Consider the following 15,000-nt stretch of genomic DNA (forward strand, 5'->3'; position numbering starts at 1 on the left):
CAATAACCAGCAGAGAGCAGACCCTTTGTTTACTTACATAATTCTATAAGTTGGGTTGTTTGAGATGCAGAGCTATAATACTAACCTACAGTAAAACAATAAATTGCTTTGAATTTAAATGTAATGCATTTTTACATGTTTTGGGAAATTAATAGAACTTTAATCCTTTCTATTGTGATGAATCTCCATCAAATCGCATCGTATCGGTAGAGGGGTGAATCGCATCGTATCGCATTGATTTGAACTAAATGGTTATCGCATCGCATCGCATCGGGAAGAGGGAGAATCGTATCGCATCGTATCGCCAGGGGATTCCATGTATCTCTAATGTATCGTATCTCTGGCAGTGCATCGAGATGCGTATCGAATCGTGAGATGAGATGAGATTCACATGCCTAGGTTGGACGTAGCGTGTGGAAGGAACACGTTATTCCAATCAGTTCCTTTCCCCTCCATCAGGCGCCCCGGCTGGCCAGGGGGAGGCAGTTTAGTGACCAGGATTACTGCATGTTTTTTGTGAGGGTACCTACCCTAGGGGACACGGGGAGAACATGTGAGGGTACCTACCCTAGGGGACACGGGGAGAACATGTGAGGGTACCTACCCTAGGGGACACGGGGAGAACATGTGAGGGTACCTACCCTAGGGGACACGGGGAGAACATGTGAGGGTACCTACCCTAGGGGACACGGGGAGAACATGTGAGGGTACCTACCCTAGGGGACACGGGCAGAACATGTTAGGCCGCAGTGTTTCCCAACCTTTTTTGTCCCAGGGAACACTTTTCATAGCCCTAAAATCTCGGGGAACACCTAGGGTGGGGGGTGTATATATATATATATATATATATATATATATATTAAATATATATATATATTAAATATATAGTAAAACGTAAAAGTAAATATACTTTTAAAAACACACATGACAGCACTCATCAAATAACTTCAAAGAGAAAGAAAAGGACAGTTTCAAACTCAGTTTCAAAAAAATTGCTCATATGAAATGTGAAATGCCACCTAATCCTTTTCCTTTCTTTATTATGAGCCAACTTGTGAATGCTGCATGCTTTTATTGTGAAGGGTCTCAGTTCTCACAGCCTGCTTATTTCCACGTGCTGAAAATAGCTGATCGACAAGCTCACAACGCGTTGCGTCCGCAACGCGTTGTGAGCTTGTAGATCAGCCATTTTCAGCATGCAAGCATAACACGTGTACGACGAAGAATAAATCAGGCATCGCTGCGCTTCTGTGAAGGGAGGGAGATATATTTTGTTGGCCGAACGAGGCGATCATGTTTGGACATCTATGGACAGCTATTTTGGACAGCTATTTTTCGTGGCACATTATGTTTAATCACAACAACGTCACGTTTACTTTACCTCCTCAGTGTTTGGGTCGGGACTGTGTGTGTCTGCCGTCTACGTGCATATGCACTCTGCGCGCTCCAGTCTTTCTGGAGGGAGCGAAATGTAGCGTCTTCTGCATGCATCTAAGCATTAACATTTCAATGGCCGAGGGTCGTTAGAGTCTATTGTTCCGTGTTGTAGTTATCGCATGTCTAATGGTTAGACGTGTGACAACAACGACGCAACAATAGGAAGCCTGGAGCTCAATAGCTTTTGCTTTCGGTGGAGGGATAGTGTTAATTTAGTTAAAATCAGGCGGAACACTTGGAGACATCAAGAGGAGCACCATAGCTCCGCGTAGCACAGGTTGGGAAACACTGTGTTAGGGTACCTACCCTAGGGGACACGGGGAGAACATGTGAGGGTACCTACCCTAGGGGACACGGGGAGAACATGTGAGGGTACCTACCCTAGGGGACACGGGGAGAACATGTGAGGGTACCTACCCTAGGGGACACGGGGAGAACATGTGAGGGTACCTACCCTATAGGGGACACGGGGAGAACATGCAAACTCCACACAGAAAGGCCCTTTCGCCAACCCCGCCTTCGGGTATGGGCACTGATGACGCGGAGGAGGAAACACGGCGCCAGCGCCCACAGCGTCCCGAGCGGGAATCGAACCCAGGACCTTCTAGCTGTGAGGCGACAGCACTACCCACTGAGCCACCGTGCCCAATTTAATTTTAGTCACATTTTAGTCACCTGGAATGTTTTAGTGTGTGTGTGTGTGTGTGTGTGTGTGTGTGTGTGTGTGTGTGTGTGTGCGTGTGTGGATGTGTGTGTGTGTGTGTGCGTGCGTGTGTGTGTGTGTGTGCGTGCGTGCGTGTGTGGATGTGTGTGTGTGTGTGTGTGTGTGTGTGTGTGTGTGTGTGTGTGTGTGCGTGTGTGTGTACCAGCAGCACAGCAGAGGTTCCGTTGGGTCTGAACAGCTGGATGGTCATGTCTGGAAACATCCTTCCTATACGAGAGATGACATCATCCACATACCTACACACACGCGCGCACACGCACACACGCGCACACACACACACACACACACACACACACACACACACACACACACACACACACACACACACACTTAGCAGATTCCTACACGTTACGTCAAACTTGTCAAAGTGATGATTTGAATATAGTGTTGCACAATTATACTTACAATGTCAATGATGTGTAATAATAATAATAATAATAATAATAAAACTTTATTTGTATAGCACCTTGCATGACATGAAATGCATCTCAAAGTGCTTTACAGAGCAATGGAGAAAAAAAATGAAAGAAAAGCAAGGCAACGACATTAAAAAAACAAGAGCAGTGATGCAATACAGTGAGGACATGAATAACAAAAAATAAAAGATCAATTAACCCATTCTGAACGGGAACCCATTTTGGTGTTAGCATATGCTTTATCTATTGAAAAATAGCAGACCTACAAGCTCATAGCGCGCCACCGAGTGGCGCTCTACGAGCTTGTAGGTCTGCTATTTTTGAAAAATCGAAGAACGACTGACATTTTTAGAATCTGATCTCAGGTCAGAATGGGTTAATCAGACCAGTGTATGGATTTCACGACGCTGTGATCGCTATCGGCAACATGGGTATCGGCTGATACTGTTTCCAGTGATCGGCCCCAAAAAACCTGATCGGAGCATCTCTACTGAGTACTGGAATGGACTCACTGAGTACTGGAATGGACTCACTGAGTACTGGAATGGACTCACTGAGTACTGGAATGGACTCACTGAGTACTGGAATGGACTCACTGAGTACTGGAATGGACTCACTGAGTACTTGAATGGACTCACTGAGTACTGGAATGGACTCACTGAGTACTGGAATGGACTCACTGAGTACTGGAATGGACTCACTGAGTACTGGAATGGACTCACTGAGTACTGGAATGGACTCACTGAGTACTGGAATGGACTCACTGAGTACTGGAATGGACTTACTGGGGCGGCAGGACCAAAGTGCTGGGCTGGACTTTGGGACGTCTCTTGGCTGACGCGCCCATCTGATTGGCCGACCGCTTGAGTGACTGCTGGTTCAGCAGACTGGAGGCGAGGCCCGCGTGGTACTGGAGCTGTCAATCATCATGACGTAATGATTAGAACAAACTGGAGCCGTCAATCATCATTAAATATACTGATTAGAACAAACTGGAGCCGTCAATCATCATTAAATATACTGATTAGAACAAACTGGATCCGTCAATCATCATGACGTAATGATTAGAACAAACTGGAGCTGTCAATCATCATTAAATATACTGATTAGACCAAACTGGAGCTGTCAATCATCATTAAATATACTGATTAGAACAAACTGGAGCCGTCAATCATCATGACATAATGATTAGACCTGTCACTCATCATTACGTATTCTTACAAATACTATAGAGCAGGGTTCCCCAATTAGCTGCCTGCGGAGCGCCCCCTTGTGGCCCGCCGAGGAATTTAAAAAATATATATAAATGGCATTAGATGGGGGTCAGTAGCCTCTGCATGTCAAACTGGGGGTCCTTTTCAAATGGGGTCTTGCCCTGATCATTAATTTCAGGGCAAGACCTCGACCTCGCGCGTGCCGACTCGGCCCCCAGCCTGGTACCCTAGTCAAAAATGAAGGAAAATTAATTGGGGAGCGTCGCAGTCCCCCCCCCCCCCCCCCTCGAGAGACCCGGAAAATAAATCCCCGTTCATTTTCCCTCATAGACTTTTCAGAAAGTATTTATTTAAAGACGTTTATACGCCGCTGGACAAAGACAACTCTTGTCGTGACAAATCATGACGACAAACACAATTTTTCGGGCCAAACAAATAATTAGAAAGTAGAAAAAAACGGCAGGTTACAACACTTTGTTTGTTGTTTTTCTTCTTTGTAATTATTTGTTTGGTCCAAAATATTGTGTGTGTTGTCATGATTTGTCACGACAAGAGTTGGCTTCGTACGACGCTTAAAAGGTCTTTAAATAAATACGTTTTGAAATGTCTATGGGAAAAAATGCATTGTGATTCATTTCCTGGGCCTGGCGTGGTCATGAGACACACTCCGGTGTGTGTAGGGGTGCAGTACCTTGTTGTACCACTAGAGGGGTGTGTGTAGGGCTGCAGTACCTTGTTCGACCACTTGTAGGCCTGCAGCAGCTGGCTGTACAGAGGGGTCTTGTCCTGGACCGGGTCTAGGCTGAGCAGACCAGAGTTATGGAGAGGATGAGACTCTGATGGCCGACCGACCAGACCACTGAGACGGTCCAGCTCACTGCAGGGAGCGCACGCACACACACACACACACACACACACACACACACACACACACACACAGAGAGAGCGCACACACACACACACACACACACACACACACACAAACACAGAGAGAGAGCGCACACACACACACACACACACACACACACACACACACACACACACAGAGAGAGCGCACACACACACACACAGAGAGAGAGCGCACACACACACACACAAACACAGAGCGTGCACACACACACACACAGAGAACACACACACACACACAAACACAGAGCGTGCACACGCACGCACGCACACACACACACACACACACACAGAGAAAACACACACACACAGAGAGAGCGCACACAGAGAGTGCACGCACACGCACACACACACACACACACAATCACAATGTTTCTGTTAGAATTTAGACAGGTAGGTAGACGGGGAACTAAACTAATGCACTTATTTTAACCAAAGAAAATCACTTACATATTATTTATTATTGTACCAGGACAACTAATACATCTTTCCGTACCTGCAGGGGCCTATTTCACGAAACTTGGATTAGAGATTAAGCCGGGCTTTAACACATATCCTGGCTTAATATATCCTGGATCAGTGCTTAACCGGTTTCATGAAAGCTGGTTGATCTTGCCAGATTAACTTAACCAGTTAACCTGGATATGTTGAGGCTTGATTCGGTTTCATGAAAGGGATGCTACATAAGTTACCATGGGAATTTATGCTTTGGACTTAGCCTGCTCCGGACCAGGCTAACAGCCAGGTTTAACCTAATCCTGATGTCTTTACTGTTCATTAAGCAGTCAAACTGATCACAAACCAATGATGTTTTCCAGATTTATTCAATTATTATGGGTTTATGTTGCCTTATTTGTATCGGTCTGCATTAAAGGACTAATTTAAGCACTATATAAAATCAAATAACCAAAATATATAGGCTGCACAACATCATGACAGCTTGTGAGCTTGTAGATCAGCTGCTTTTGGTGAATGTTAGGTTTGCTGTCGTGCAAGTGCACGGTTAAGAAGAATTATTATTTTTTTATTTTTTTGTAAAAGTGAAAACCACTAAATATTACCATTACTCATTGTTTTACAACATATTACCATTATAACGTTTCACCCATAGTCCTATACATACTTACACCTAGACACCCCATTCAAACCTATTTAGGTTCATCCTACGGTGGACATGTGTAAAAGGAATCTTTGAAATGTTTCATAGTTTTAGAAATATAGTGCTTTCAAATTCGAGACATTTATATAGGCTCAAATTATGATGGAATAATACATTCTGAAAAATCGGTATTGCCATGCCATGCAATCGTGACACTACAGTGCATGCAGACAGTTAGACAGACAGACTTAATGTAATGTAACATTTCATGGCGCACAATACATGTAGATTAGTAGGATATAATTCCATACCGTACCGAATCTGGAGCGCACTCGCCTATTAGTTTGGCGTTTGCATTGCACAAATGAGCTCAGTGCGCTATTTCGAGAAAGTGCCCTTAAAGTTTAAGCTCGTTTGGAACTATAGCTCACCCTCCACAACTCGGGGCTATAGGTTCACTGAATTATATATTTATGGACTTCGACTATAGGCCTATATATATAATATGCTTTACAATTTACGCGTTCAATCTGTCGGCAATATTGTGCCACGCTCGCTCCCTCGCCTTGTTAATGTCGCTTGTATTTCCCTTATTTTTTATTATTTCCTTGGCTTCCTCGTAGTATATCATTATCATAAGATTTTCTTGCTCCTCAACGGTGAAAGCCGCAGCTCTCCCTGCAGATTTGCTCGCCTCGCTCATGATTGGTCTCGCTCAAGAAATCTATGATCGGCATCATGGCTTTTCAAGGAATGCGTGCACGCGCTTGTAAGCGAGGCTTGCTGAGCCCGGCTCGCCAAATCCGCCAATTCTGAGCCTCGCTTGGCTTTAGTGGAACGGAATAAACCAGGCTGTAAAGATCAGGATTTAAAAAGCCTCGCTTTGGCCTATATCCTGGATTAGTTAATCCAAGATTCGTGAAATAGGCCCCAGGTTGTCTCTATAGCTTACTCCAGGTCTCTGTTGACAGCCTGCAGGTTGTCTACAGTATCTATAGCTTACTTCAGGTCTCTGTTGACATCCTGCAGGTTGTCTATAGTATCGATAGCTTACTCCAGGTCTCTGTTGACAGCCTGCAGGTTGTCTACAGTATCTATAGCTTACTTCAGGTCTCTGTTGACAGCCTGCAGGTTGTCTACAGTATCTATAGCTTACTTCAGGTCTCTGTTGACAGCCTGCAGGTTGTCTACAGTATCTATAGCTTACTCCAGGTCTCTGTTGACATCCTGCAGGTTGTCTACAGTATCTATAGCTTACTCCAGGTCTCTGTTGACATCCTGCAGGTTGTCTATAGTATCTATAACTTACTCCAGGTCTCTGTTGACAACCTAGAGGTTGTCTATAGTATCGATAGCTTACTCCAGGTCTCTGTTGACAGCCTGCAGGTTGTCTACAGTATCTATAGCTTACTTCAGGTCTCTGTTGACAGCCTGCAGGTGCTCCTGGAACTCCGTGATGAAGAGCTTCTCTCGTCCCTCCAGCGTCTCCTGGTTCCTCATGCCGTCCTTCAGCGAGTGGAACACCCGGCTGACGGAACACCTCAGAGCCTGGATGGAGCTGATGGCCGCCGAGAAGGCGTCCAGGTTCACCCCCACGTTCACCACGTCGGACATCTTTACGTTCTGCAAACAACAACACATTCACCACGTCAGACATCTTTACGTTCTCTAAACAACAACACGTTTGTCCTGACTCACACGTGCACAACAGATTGATGTATAGCTGATGCATGAGACTTATTGACCGATGCAAGCTCGCAATTCATTTCCAATGGGAGTCACATGGTTCGACACAACATTTGTGTTGTATGAGGGGGTGGGGGGGGGGGGGGCAGTCGAAACACAGCCGAAAGCCGTGCAACAAAAATGTTGTGTCAAACCATGTGACTGCCATTGGAAATGCATTGGGGCACGATGTAAACATACCCTTTACTCACATCTAGCATGCATCAATGTTGTATGCTAGATCGAAAGGTGTGAGTGAAGCCTTTATGTTCACCACGTCAGACATCTTTACGTTCTGTGAACAACACATTCAACACGTCAGACATCTTTACGTTACACATTCATCAGACATTTTGTAAACGATGTTCTATCTATAGTCAACAACATTGCATAGCCTAAAACAGGGGTGGGCAACTTTGACGATGGCGAGGGCCACTATAGTTCCACACTCACTCCAGAGGGCCACTATAGTTCCTCACTCACTCCAGAGAGCCATAGTTCCACACTCACTCCAGACTAGGGCCACTATAGTTCCACACTCACTCCAGAGGGCCACTATAGTTCCACACTCACTCCAGAGGGCCACTATAGTTCCACACTCACTCCAGAGGGCCACTATAGTTCCACACTCACACTGCATATTACTGTCGTAGCAAAAAATAGCCGATCTACAACGCGTTGCAGTGCGACATGATTTGAGCTTGTAGATCGGCTATTTTTGCTATATTGAATTGAAATCCTGAAATATGTTTTGCTATCTGTTAAACAACACATTCACCACGTCAGACATCTTAGTTGTTCTGTAAACAACAACATTTCATAGCCTAAATTAAGAGCGCCCCTCACTTCACACAGGTGTGATTCATTTTGTTTAGGGACTAGGGAAGGAAATTAGCATCCTTGCTGTACCAGATGAACGTATAGAATACACTAGAGCAGTGGTTCCCAAAGTGGGGTCCGGGGACCGGCAGGGGTCCTTGAGGGAGTTCCAGGGGCCCCCCCAGCTAAATGATATAGTTAGTAACCAAATGGACCCTTATGGTAGGTTTACCATACGTCCTCTTTTGCCCGGACAAGTCCTCTTTTGGGGGGCTGTCCGTTACAGACCTATCATGGGTCCATTTGGAACCCCCTCAAGGAACCACGAGGGTCCCTGGATCACACCTTTGAGAGCCACTGCTTTAAATAATTACATAACTAATATAGAGCATATTTCATCAAATTTAGTAGCCAAACTCTTTTGACAAATTAATTTAATTCAAACGCGCACAACACATGCACATCCACACGCGCATGTGTCCTCCTTTTGGTAATTCAGAATATGGTATGCCTACCTTATGGGGTCTGTAACACTGAGTGTACAAATGGAAACGTTACGTATTTATTTTACAATAGTAATAATAACCAGTAAGACGTGCAAACGCGGGAAGGGAACGCAGCTCGTACATATTTGGGTTTTGGATGTAGGCTATAGCTGCTTTGGGGACTCCTTATATGGTTATGGCTGAGTCATGGTGACGTAATCACTCAGCTCCATATATGGGCACAAAAGCGGGACAGACAGACAGACAGACACACACACAGACATGATCTGCTAGGTCTCATAGTAAGTGCTCACTGATTCGCAATAATAATATGTCAAACTTATATATCGCTTTTCTGAGGGGCTTTACAGAGGTAACAACAAATAAAAATAGTATTGGGGGTCCCAGAGATAGAAATGCCATTAAATGGGGGTCCGTAGACTAATGCATGTCAAACTGGGGGTCCCTTGAAATTAAACGGGTTGAGAATCACTGCTATACAGCTGTAAACATCCCTGGCATATCTTTTAAAATTAACAGATTTACAGTTAAACTATGATGAATTGAACAAGGTTTGTATTGAGTTGTGCTTGAAATGTACTGTAATTCTGCAAACTGTTAATACTTCAATCAATCAATCCAACCAAAGTACAGCCTGGTCAATACAAAATAAACAGCACTAGTTTAAACGTTTGGTACAATTAAAGAACATGACGATAATTAGGCTTTAAAAACAGAACTAGTTTAAACGTTTGGTACACAGAACGTGACGATAATTAGGCTTTAAAAACAGCACAAGTATAAACGTTTGGTACACAGAACATGACGATAATTAGGCTTTAAAAACAGAACTAGTTTAAACGTTTGGTACACAGAACGTGACGATAATTAGGCTTTAAAAACAGCACAAGTATAAACGTTTGGTACACAGAACGTGACGATAATAGAGAGATTAAATAAAGAGAAGCTGGAAAAACGCCGTTACCTTTTCACAACACGGTGTCGCTCACTGACGACGTCACCTTGTTGTCGTTCAACGATGACGTTACATTGTTGTCGCTCATTAATGACGTCATGGGGAGCAGTGTTGCCAGGTCTAAAGAAAACAAGTCAAAAGAAGCGAATAATAACAATAATAATAGGCTAATAATAATAATAATATAGCACCATTCATGACCTTTCATGCAGCGCAAATTGCTTTACATCACAATAAAGAAAAAGCAATAAAACGTCAAAAGCAATACATGAATAACATTTCTTTCTTCAAATGGGCCATATATATTTCACTATATATATTCTTTTCTTTCTTTCTATTTTTGAACACCATAAAGTCACAATAAATGTAAGAATACAAAATAGGCAGCCTATCAAACACAAATGAAAATCCAACTGTCTCATTAACAATATAGGCCAAAATTATAAATGTGTTGAGCAGGAAGCTATATTGCCGTTTGATATCAACACAGCTATAAGTATCAAAAAATAGCCAAAGCTTGTAGATCGCCTATTTATTGCTATTTTTTTTTTTAAATTGGAATCCTGAAAAGTAGCATTTCTATTCATGTTCAAATGCATTTTGATAACTTTAAGAACTTATAAATTCAAATACAAACTGGTCAGGCTCCTACTTGGCCTCACCCCCCGAACCCACCTCACCCCTGCCCACTTTGACAGGCTGGGATGGCTTAGGGTCGACGACAGAGTACAGCATCTTGCAATGGATCTGGTCCACAAGATTCGCTACACCACCAAGATACCCATGTACCTGTCTAAATACTTCCTTAATGTAAACGAAGTCCACACCCACAACACCAGAGGGAGTGCAACAAACCATGTACAACCCAGATTCGGCACAAACAAGGGACTAAATTATTTTCGCTCCTATGCCACCAAAATGTGGAACGCCCTACCAACAGTCATTAAGACATGTGAATCCCTTGACTCCTTCAAAACCGCTCTCAAAGGGCACCTACGGACGGCTGTGATTCGAAACTGGCCCCCGTAAAATCTTAATCCCCCCCACCGCCCCCCCCCCTTTCCCCTCACTGTATATGTTTCTTTTCCCTTTTTTCTGTGTGGACCCTGTTGTAAACAAGTGTAATGCTTAATTGGGTCGTCCACTCACAGTTAAGTCTTTGTATTGAGTTTGTGCTTGAAATGTACTGTAATTCTGCAAACTGTTAATAAATATTTAAATCAATCAATCAAAAAGGACATAAAAAAAGACTGTAGGCCTAAGAATGTAATACCAGGCATAAAACTACGAAATAGCCTATAGACTGGGTCAGGGATTTCATCACAGGCTTTTGTGAACGCCCTGAGCAGGTTAAGTTAAAAGTTTAAAGTTGCTCAATGCAGTATTTAGATATTTTATATGAACTGTATCAGACCTTCCTATTCAAACACATCAAGGACTTTTAATACTTTTTAATACGTTTTTAAAAAAAAAAATCAATGAGGAAGATTAAAGATAGGCCTATATCTTTTTTTTCATTTAAAGTTTCATTCAACAGAATAGAAGTATAGCGCGTCTGAGCTTTACTGTACGACGGTCCTGCAGCCCCCCCTGCTGGCCGATCTGGTGAAGGCAGGCTGGAAAGATCAGAGAAGAGACCCCTTGTCTACAATAAATATGTTTATTATTAACAAGACATGTTATAGTTTACTGTCTATACATTACAAAGACATGTATATTTATAGTACATTACAAACACAAGACAACTGTGTAGTAGGCCTACATTACAAAGGGTCACAATAGGCCTACATGTTGCGTTCTGAACAATAATGGAATGTTGTTTCTTTGCTTTTCCCAAACTAGATGTAACAAGTATTATACATATGTATGTATGGTACAGTTACAGTATACAAGCATGAATTCCTAGGACTACAATGCTTTAAAAAGATGCATTAAACATTCCACTGGAAGTAACAAGTATTATAATTAATTATGCTGCCACTGTAACTGTTGGAAGGAAATCTGCTCGTCTGAATATATCAATCCGTTGAAATGGTGATCATTCCTGCTGCAACATTTTTACTGTAAACAGTAAACAATGTAAACAGTTTTACTGTAAACTGTAAACAGTTTTACTGTAAACAGTAAACAATGTAAACAGAACTTGTAACCCAGTTGATTTTGACAGCAAATGTCGAGTTACATTTCCCGCTTGCTAGCCTGGTTCAAATCCCGGGTGTTACACGAATATTCTGCAATCTACAGGCTCATAACTTGTACGTAATTGTATATTTTCGGCGAAGACATTCAACTGTAGGGGGACAAAAGTAGTCCACCTAGTATAGGCCCCTGGGGGACTCCTGTCAGTGAAGTACAGTATTATTATATCATTACAGTCGGGTGCAACCTTTTCCAATCTTTAATAAATCTGTGCTATTGAACACCCTTTATACGTCTGTGTGTGTGTGTGTGTGTGTGTGTGTGCGTGCGTGCGTGCGTGTGTGTGTGCGTGCGTGTGTGCGTGTGTGTGTGTGCGTGCTACTGTGCGTAGCGTAGGATCTCGCTCAGGTCGTATCCCGTCACGGCGAACGCAGAGCCGTCGGAGTCACAGAACTTAGCGCCGCAGATCTGAGTGTCTGTGACGCACTCGTTGTACATGTGACTGACCTGTAGGGGGAGACAACACACACAATTCAATTCAATTCAAAGGGCTTTATTGGCATGAGAAAACATAAGTTTACATTGCCAAAGCAGAAAGAACAATACAACAATACAATCAAAACAAAAATGATGTACTTTGAAGGTCAGAATCTTCAATAGATCAAATTCTATGTACCAAGATCACTCGATGCAGGTATAGTGCAGGAATATACACAATGATTAGTCTTTACTCTTTAGGGTGGTTGTGTTCCATTTGATATCCTTCTCCTATCACAGCAACTCACACATCTTGCTGCTGTGTTTTGCACATTGTTGTACTTCGCCCCAGCAGATATGGGAGTTTTTTGTCATTGGTCATGTTTTCAAAATCTCTGTGTGTGGTTGTAATCTGTGGGAAGTATGTGTCTCTGATGTCTTGGTACAGTGGACAGACAGTATGTGTCTCTGATGTATTGGTACAGTGGACACACAATAAATAAATAACAACTGCTTCAGTGGAACAGAATAAACCAGGTTTTGTCAAACCTGGATTTGGCTTAAATCCTGGATTATTTAATTCAGCTTTGTGACAATATATATAAACGTAGTCTTTGATTGGGTTAGTGGTGGTCACATGGTTACCTCCACACTGTTGGTCTCTGGCGAGAGAGAGAGGTGCCACACCCGGACGAACGAGTCTTCAGCTGCAGACAGAAGCTGCACGCACGCACGCGCACACACACACACACACACACACACACACACACACACACACACACACACATATAGGTTATACATTATATGGTCCAACCAGATATAGCTGCTGCACATGCTTAACACAGAGAGGGAAAAGAAGAGAATATTAAAAAAAATATATATATATATAGCACATTGTTGACATACTATTACTTGACACTACTAGACAGGATGTTTGTTTTGGGTTTTTTAAGCCATCTAGGGATAAATGAAACAACGCCTTCTCCAGACAGACAGACTGCCCAGTTATATCACAAGGCCATAATACGTTCCACCAGAAGCTGATAAGTGTCCATATACAAATCAAATGGGCAGCCTATTTCAAATATAGTGACAGTTTATTTTCTAATTTCATTGATGGACACAATATCTGGGGTATTTGGAATATCTTGCCGTGAATTGACATGCGTGTCATTGTGATCAAACCAGTGTTGTTTTTGGCAGCAAATTTCTATTTTAGTTTTAGTCATAGTCTTTGGACTGAAATTTAATTTAGTTTTAGTCACATTTTAGTCACCTGGAACGTCTTAGTGTTAGTCTATAGTTTTAGTCGACTAAATGTCATAAGATTTTATTCGACTAAATCTACAGTTGATTCAGTCGACTAAAATGTAATTTTGGCGGGTCTTGATGCTGTCGTAATGAGTGTTTTTACACTTGCTGAAAATAGCCGATCTACAAGCTCACAATGCGATGCGTTGCGACACGTTGTGAGCTTGTAGATCAGCTATTTTCAGCATGCAACCAAGTGTAAAATGACTTCTACTGGATCTCTTGTCCACTAGTCCCTTCCTAACATTTTAGTCTAGTTTTTATTTGTCGACGAAATGTACAGTATATTTAGTCTTATAGTTTTAGTCATCGTAGCTTAGTTTTCATTTAGTTTCCATTTATTTTTGTCAGTGAAAATAGGTATAGTCGACGAACATTTTTCGTCTCAGTTTTAGTCGACGAAAACAACACTGGATCATCAAACCAGTCTATTTTTTACAGTGCTGTGTTTTTATCCCATTCTGAACGGGAACCCCTTTTGGTGTTATAGCATCATGTTATGCTTTAGCTATTGAAAAATAGCAGACCTACAAGCTCATAGCGCGCCACCGAGTGGCGCGCTACGAGCTTGTAGGTCTGCTATTTTTTTTAAATCGAAGAGCGACTGACATTTTTAGAATCTGATCTCAGGTCAGAATGGGTTAATCATCAGACCAGTGTGTGTCCAGTGGAAACCTCGTATGAATCTGATCTCAGGTCAGAATGGGTTAAACATTCCTGTCGTCCTGTCCTGTCCTGTGCTCACCAGGCCAGAGGAGGGCGCCACGTCCAGCGAGTAGACCCAGCGGGCGTGGGCGTTGACCTCGGCGTGCAGGACGCCTGTCAGCGCCTCGTAGAGACGGATCTGGCCGCTGCCGTAGCCCGCGATGACCACGCCCTTATATAGACACACCGATGACACCGTCATACTGGGGGAGAGAGAGAGAGAGAGACATCTGGTTAACATGGAGAGAGAGAGAGAGAGAGAGAGACATCTGGTTAACATGGAGAGAGAGAGAGAGAGAGGGAGAGGGAGAGGGAGAGGGAGAGGGAGAGGGAGAGGGAGAGGGAGAGGGAGAGGGAGAGGGAGAGGGAGAGGGAGAGAGAGAGAGAGAGAGAGATAATAATAAATGTGCAGTAAAAATTGTCAACAAAAGAACAGATTTCTTCCCCCAAAGTAGAGGAGTAATGCAGGGCAAGTCCAACCCTGTTCAACATTTATTGCGAACGCAGTGATTGCGAACGCAGTGAGCACTTACTATGAGACCTAGCAGATCATGTCTGTCTGTCTGT

At 43.1% G+C, this 15,000-nt stretch overlaps 2 protein-coding genes across 2 annotated transcripts in view; both read right to left on the minus strand.

Moving 5' to 3' along the window:
- med27 (mediator complex subunit 27) overlaps nt 1–9,848 on the minus strand; it is a 12,284-nt gene extending 2,436 nt beyond the window's left edge. The window contains exons 1-5 of the mRNA XM_080785606.1: nt 9,811–9,848; nt 7,208–7,419; nt 4,524–4,668; nt 3,363–3,493; nt 2,304–2,397 (exon numbers count right to left, since the gene is read on the minus strand). Of these exons, the coding sequence (XP_080641732.1) occupies nt 2,304–2,397; nt 3,363–3,493; nt 4,524–4,668; nt 7,208–7,410 (573 nt within the window). The 5' untranslated portion in view covers nt 7,411–7,419; nt 9,811–9,848. The remainder of the gene's footprint in view (nt 1–2,303; nt 2,398–3,362; nt 3,494–4,523; nt 4,669–7,207; nt 7,420–9,810) is intronic.
- Nucleotides 9,849–11,502: 1,654 nt separating this feature from the next.
- wdr54 (WD repeat domain 54) overlaps nt 11,503–15,000 on the minus strand; it is an 8,849-nt gene continuing 5,351 nt past the window's right edge. Inside the window, exons 8-10 of the mRNA XM_080785345.1 lie at nt 14,474–14,636; nt 13,063–13,137; nt 11,503–12,447 (exon numbers count right to left, since the gene is read on the minus strand). Of these exons, the coding sequence (XP_080641471.1) occupies nt 12,319–12,447; nt 13,063–13,137; nt 14,474–14,636 (367 nt within the window). The 3' untranslated portion in view covers nt 11,503–12,318. The remainder of the gene's footprint in view (nt 12,448–13,062; nt 13,138–14,473; nt 14,637–15,000) is intronic.

Source organism: Protomyctophum bolini (genome assembly GCF_963924005.1).
Source record: "Protomyctophum bolini genome assembly, chromosome: 16".
Classification (NCBI taxonomy): Eukaryota; Metazoa; Chordata; class Actinopteri; order Myctophiformes; family Myctophidae; genus Protomyctophum; species Protomyctophum bolini.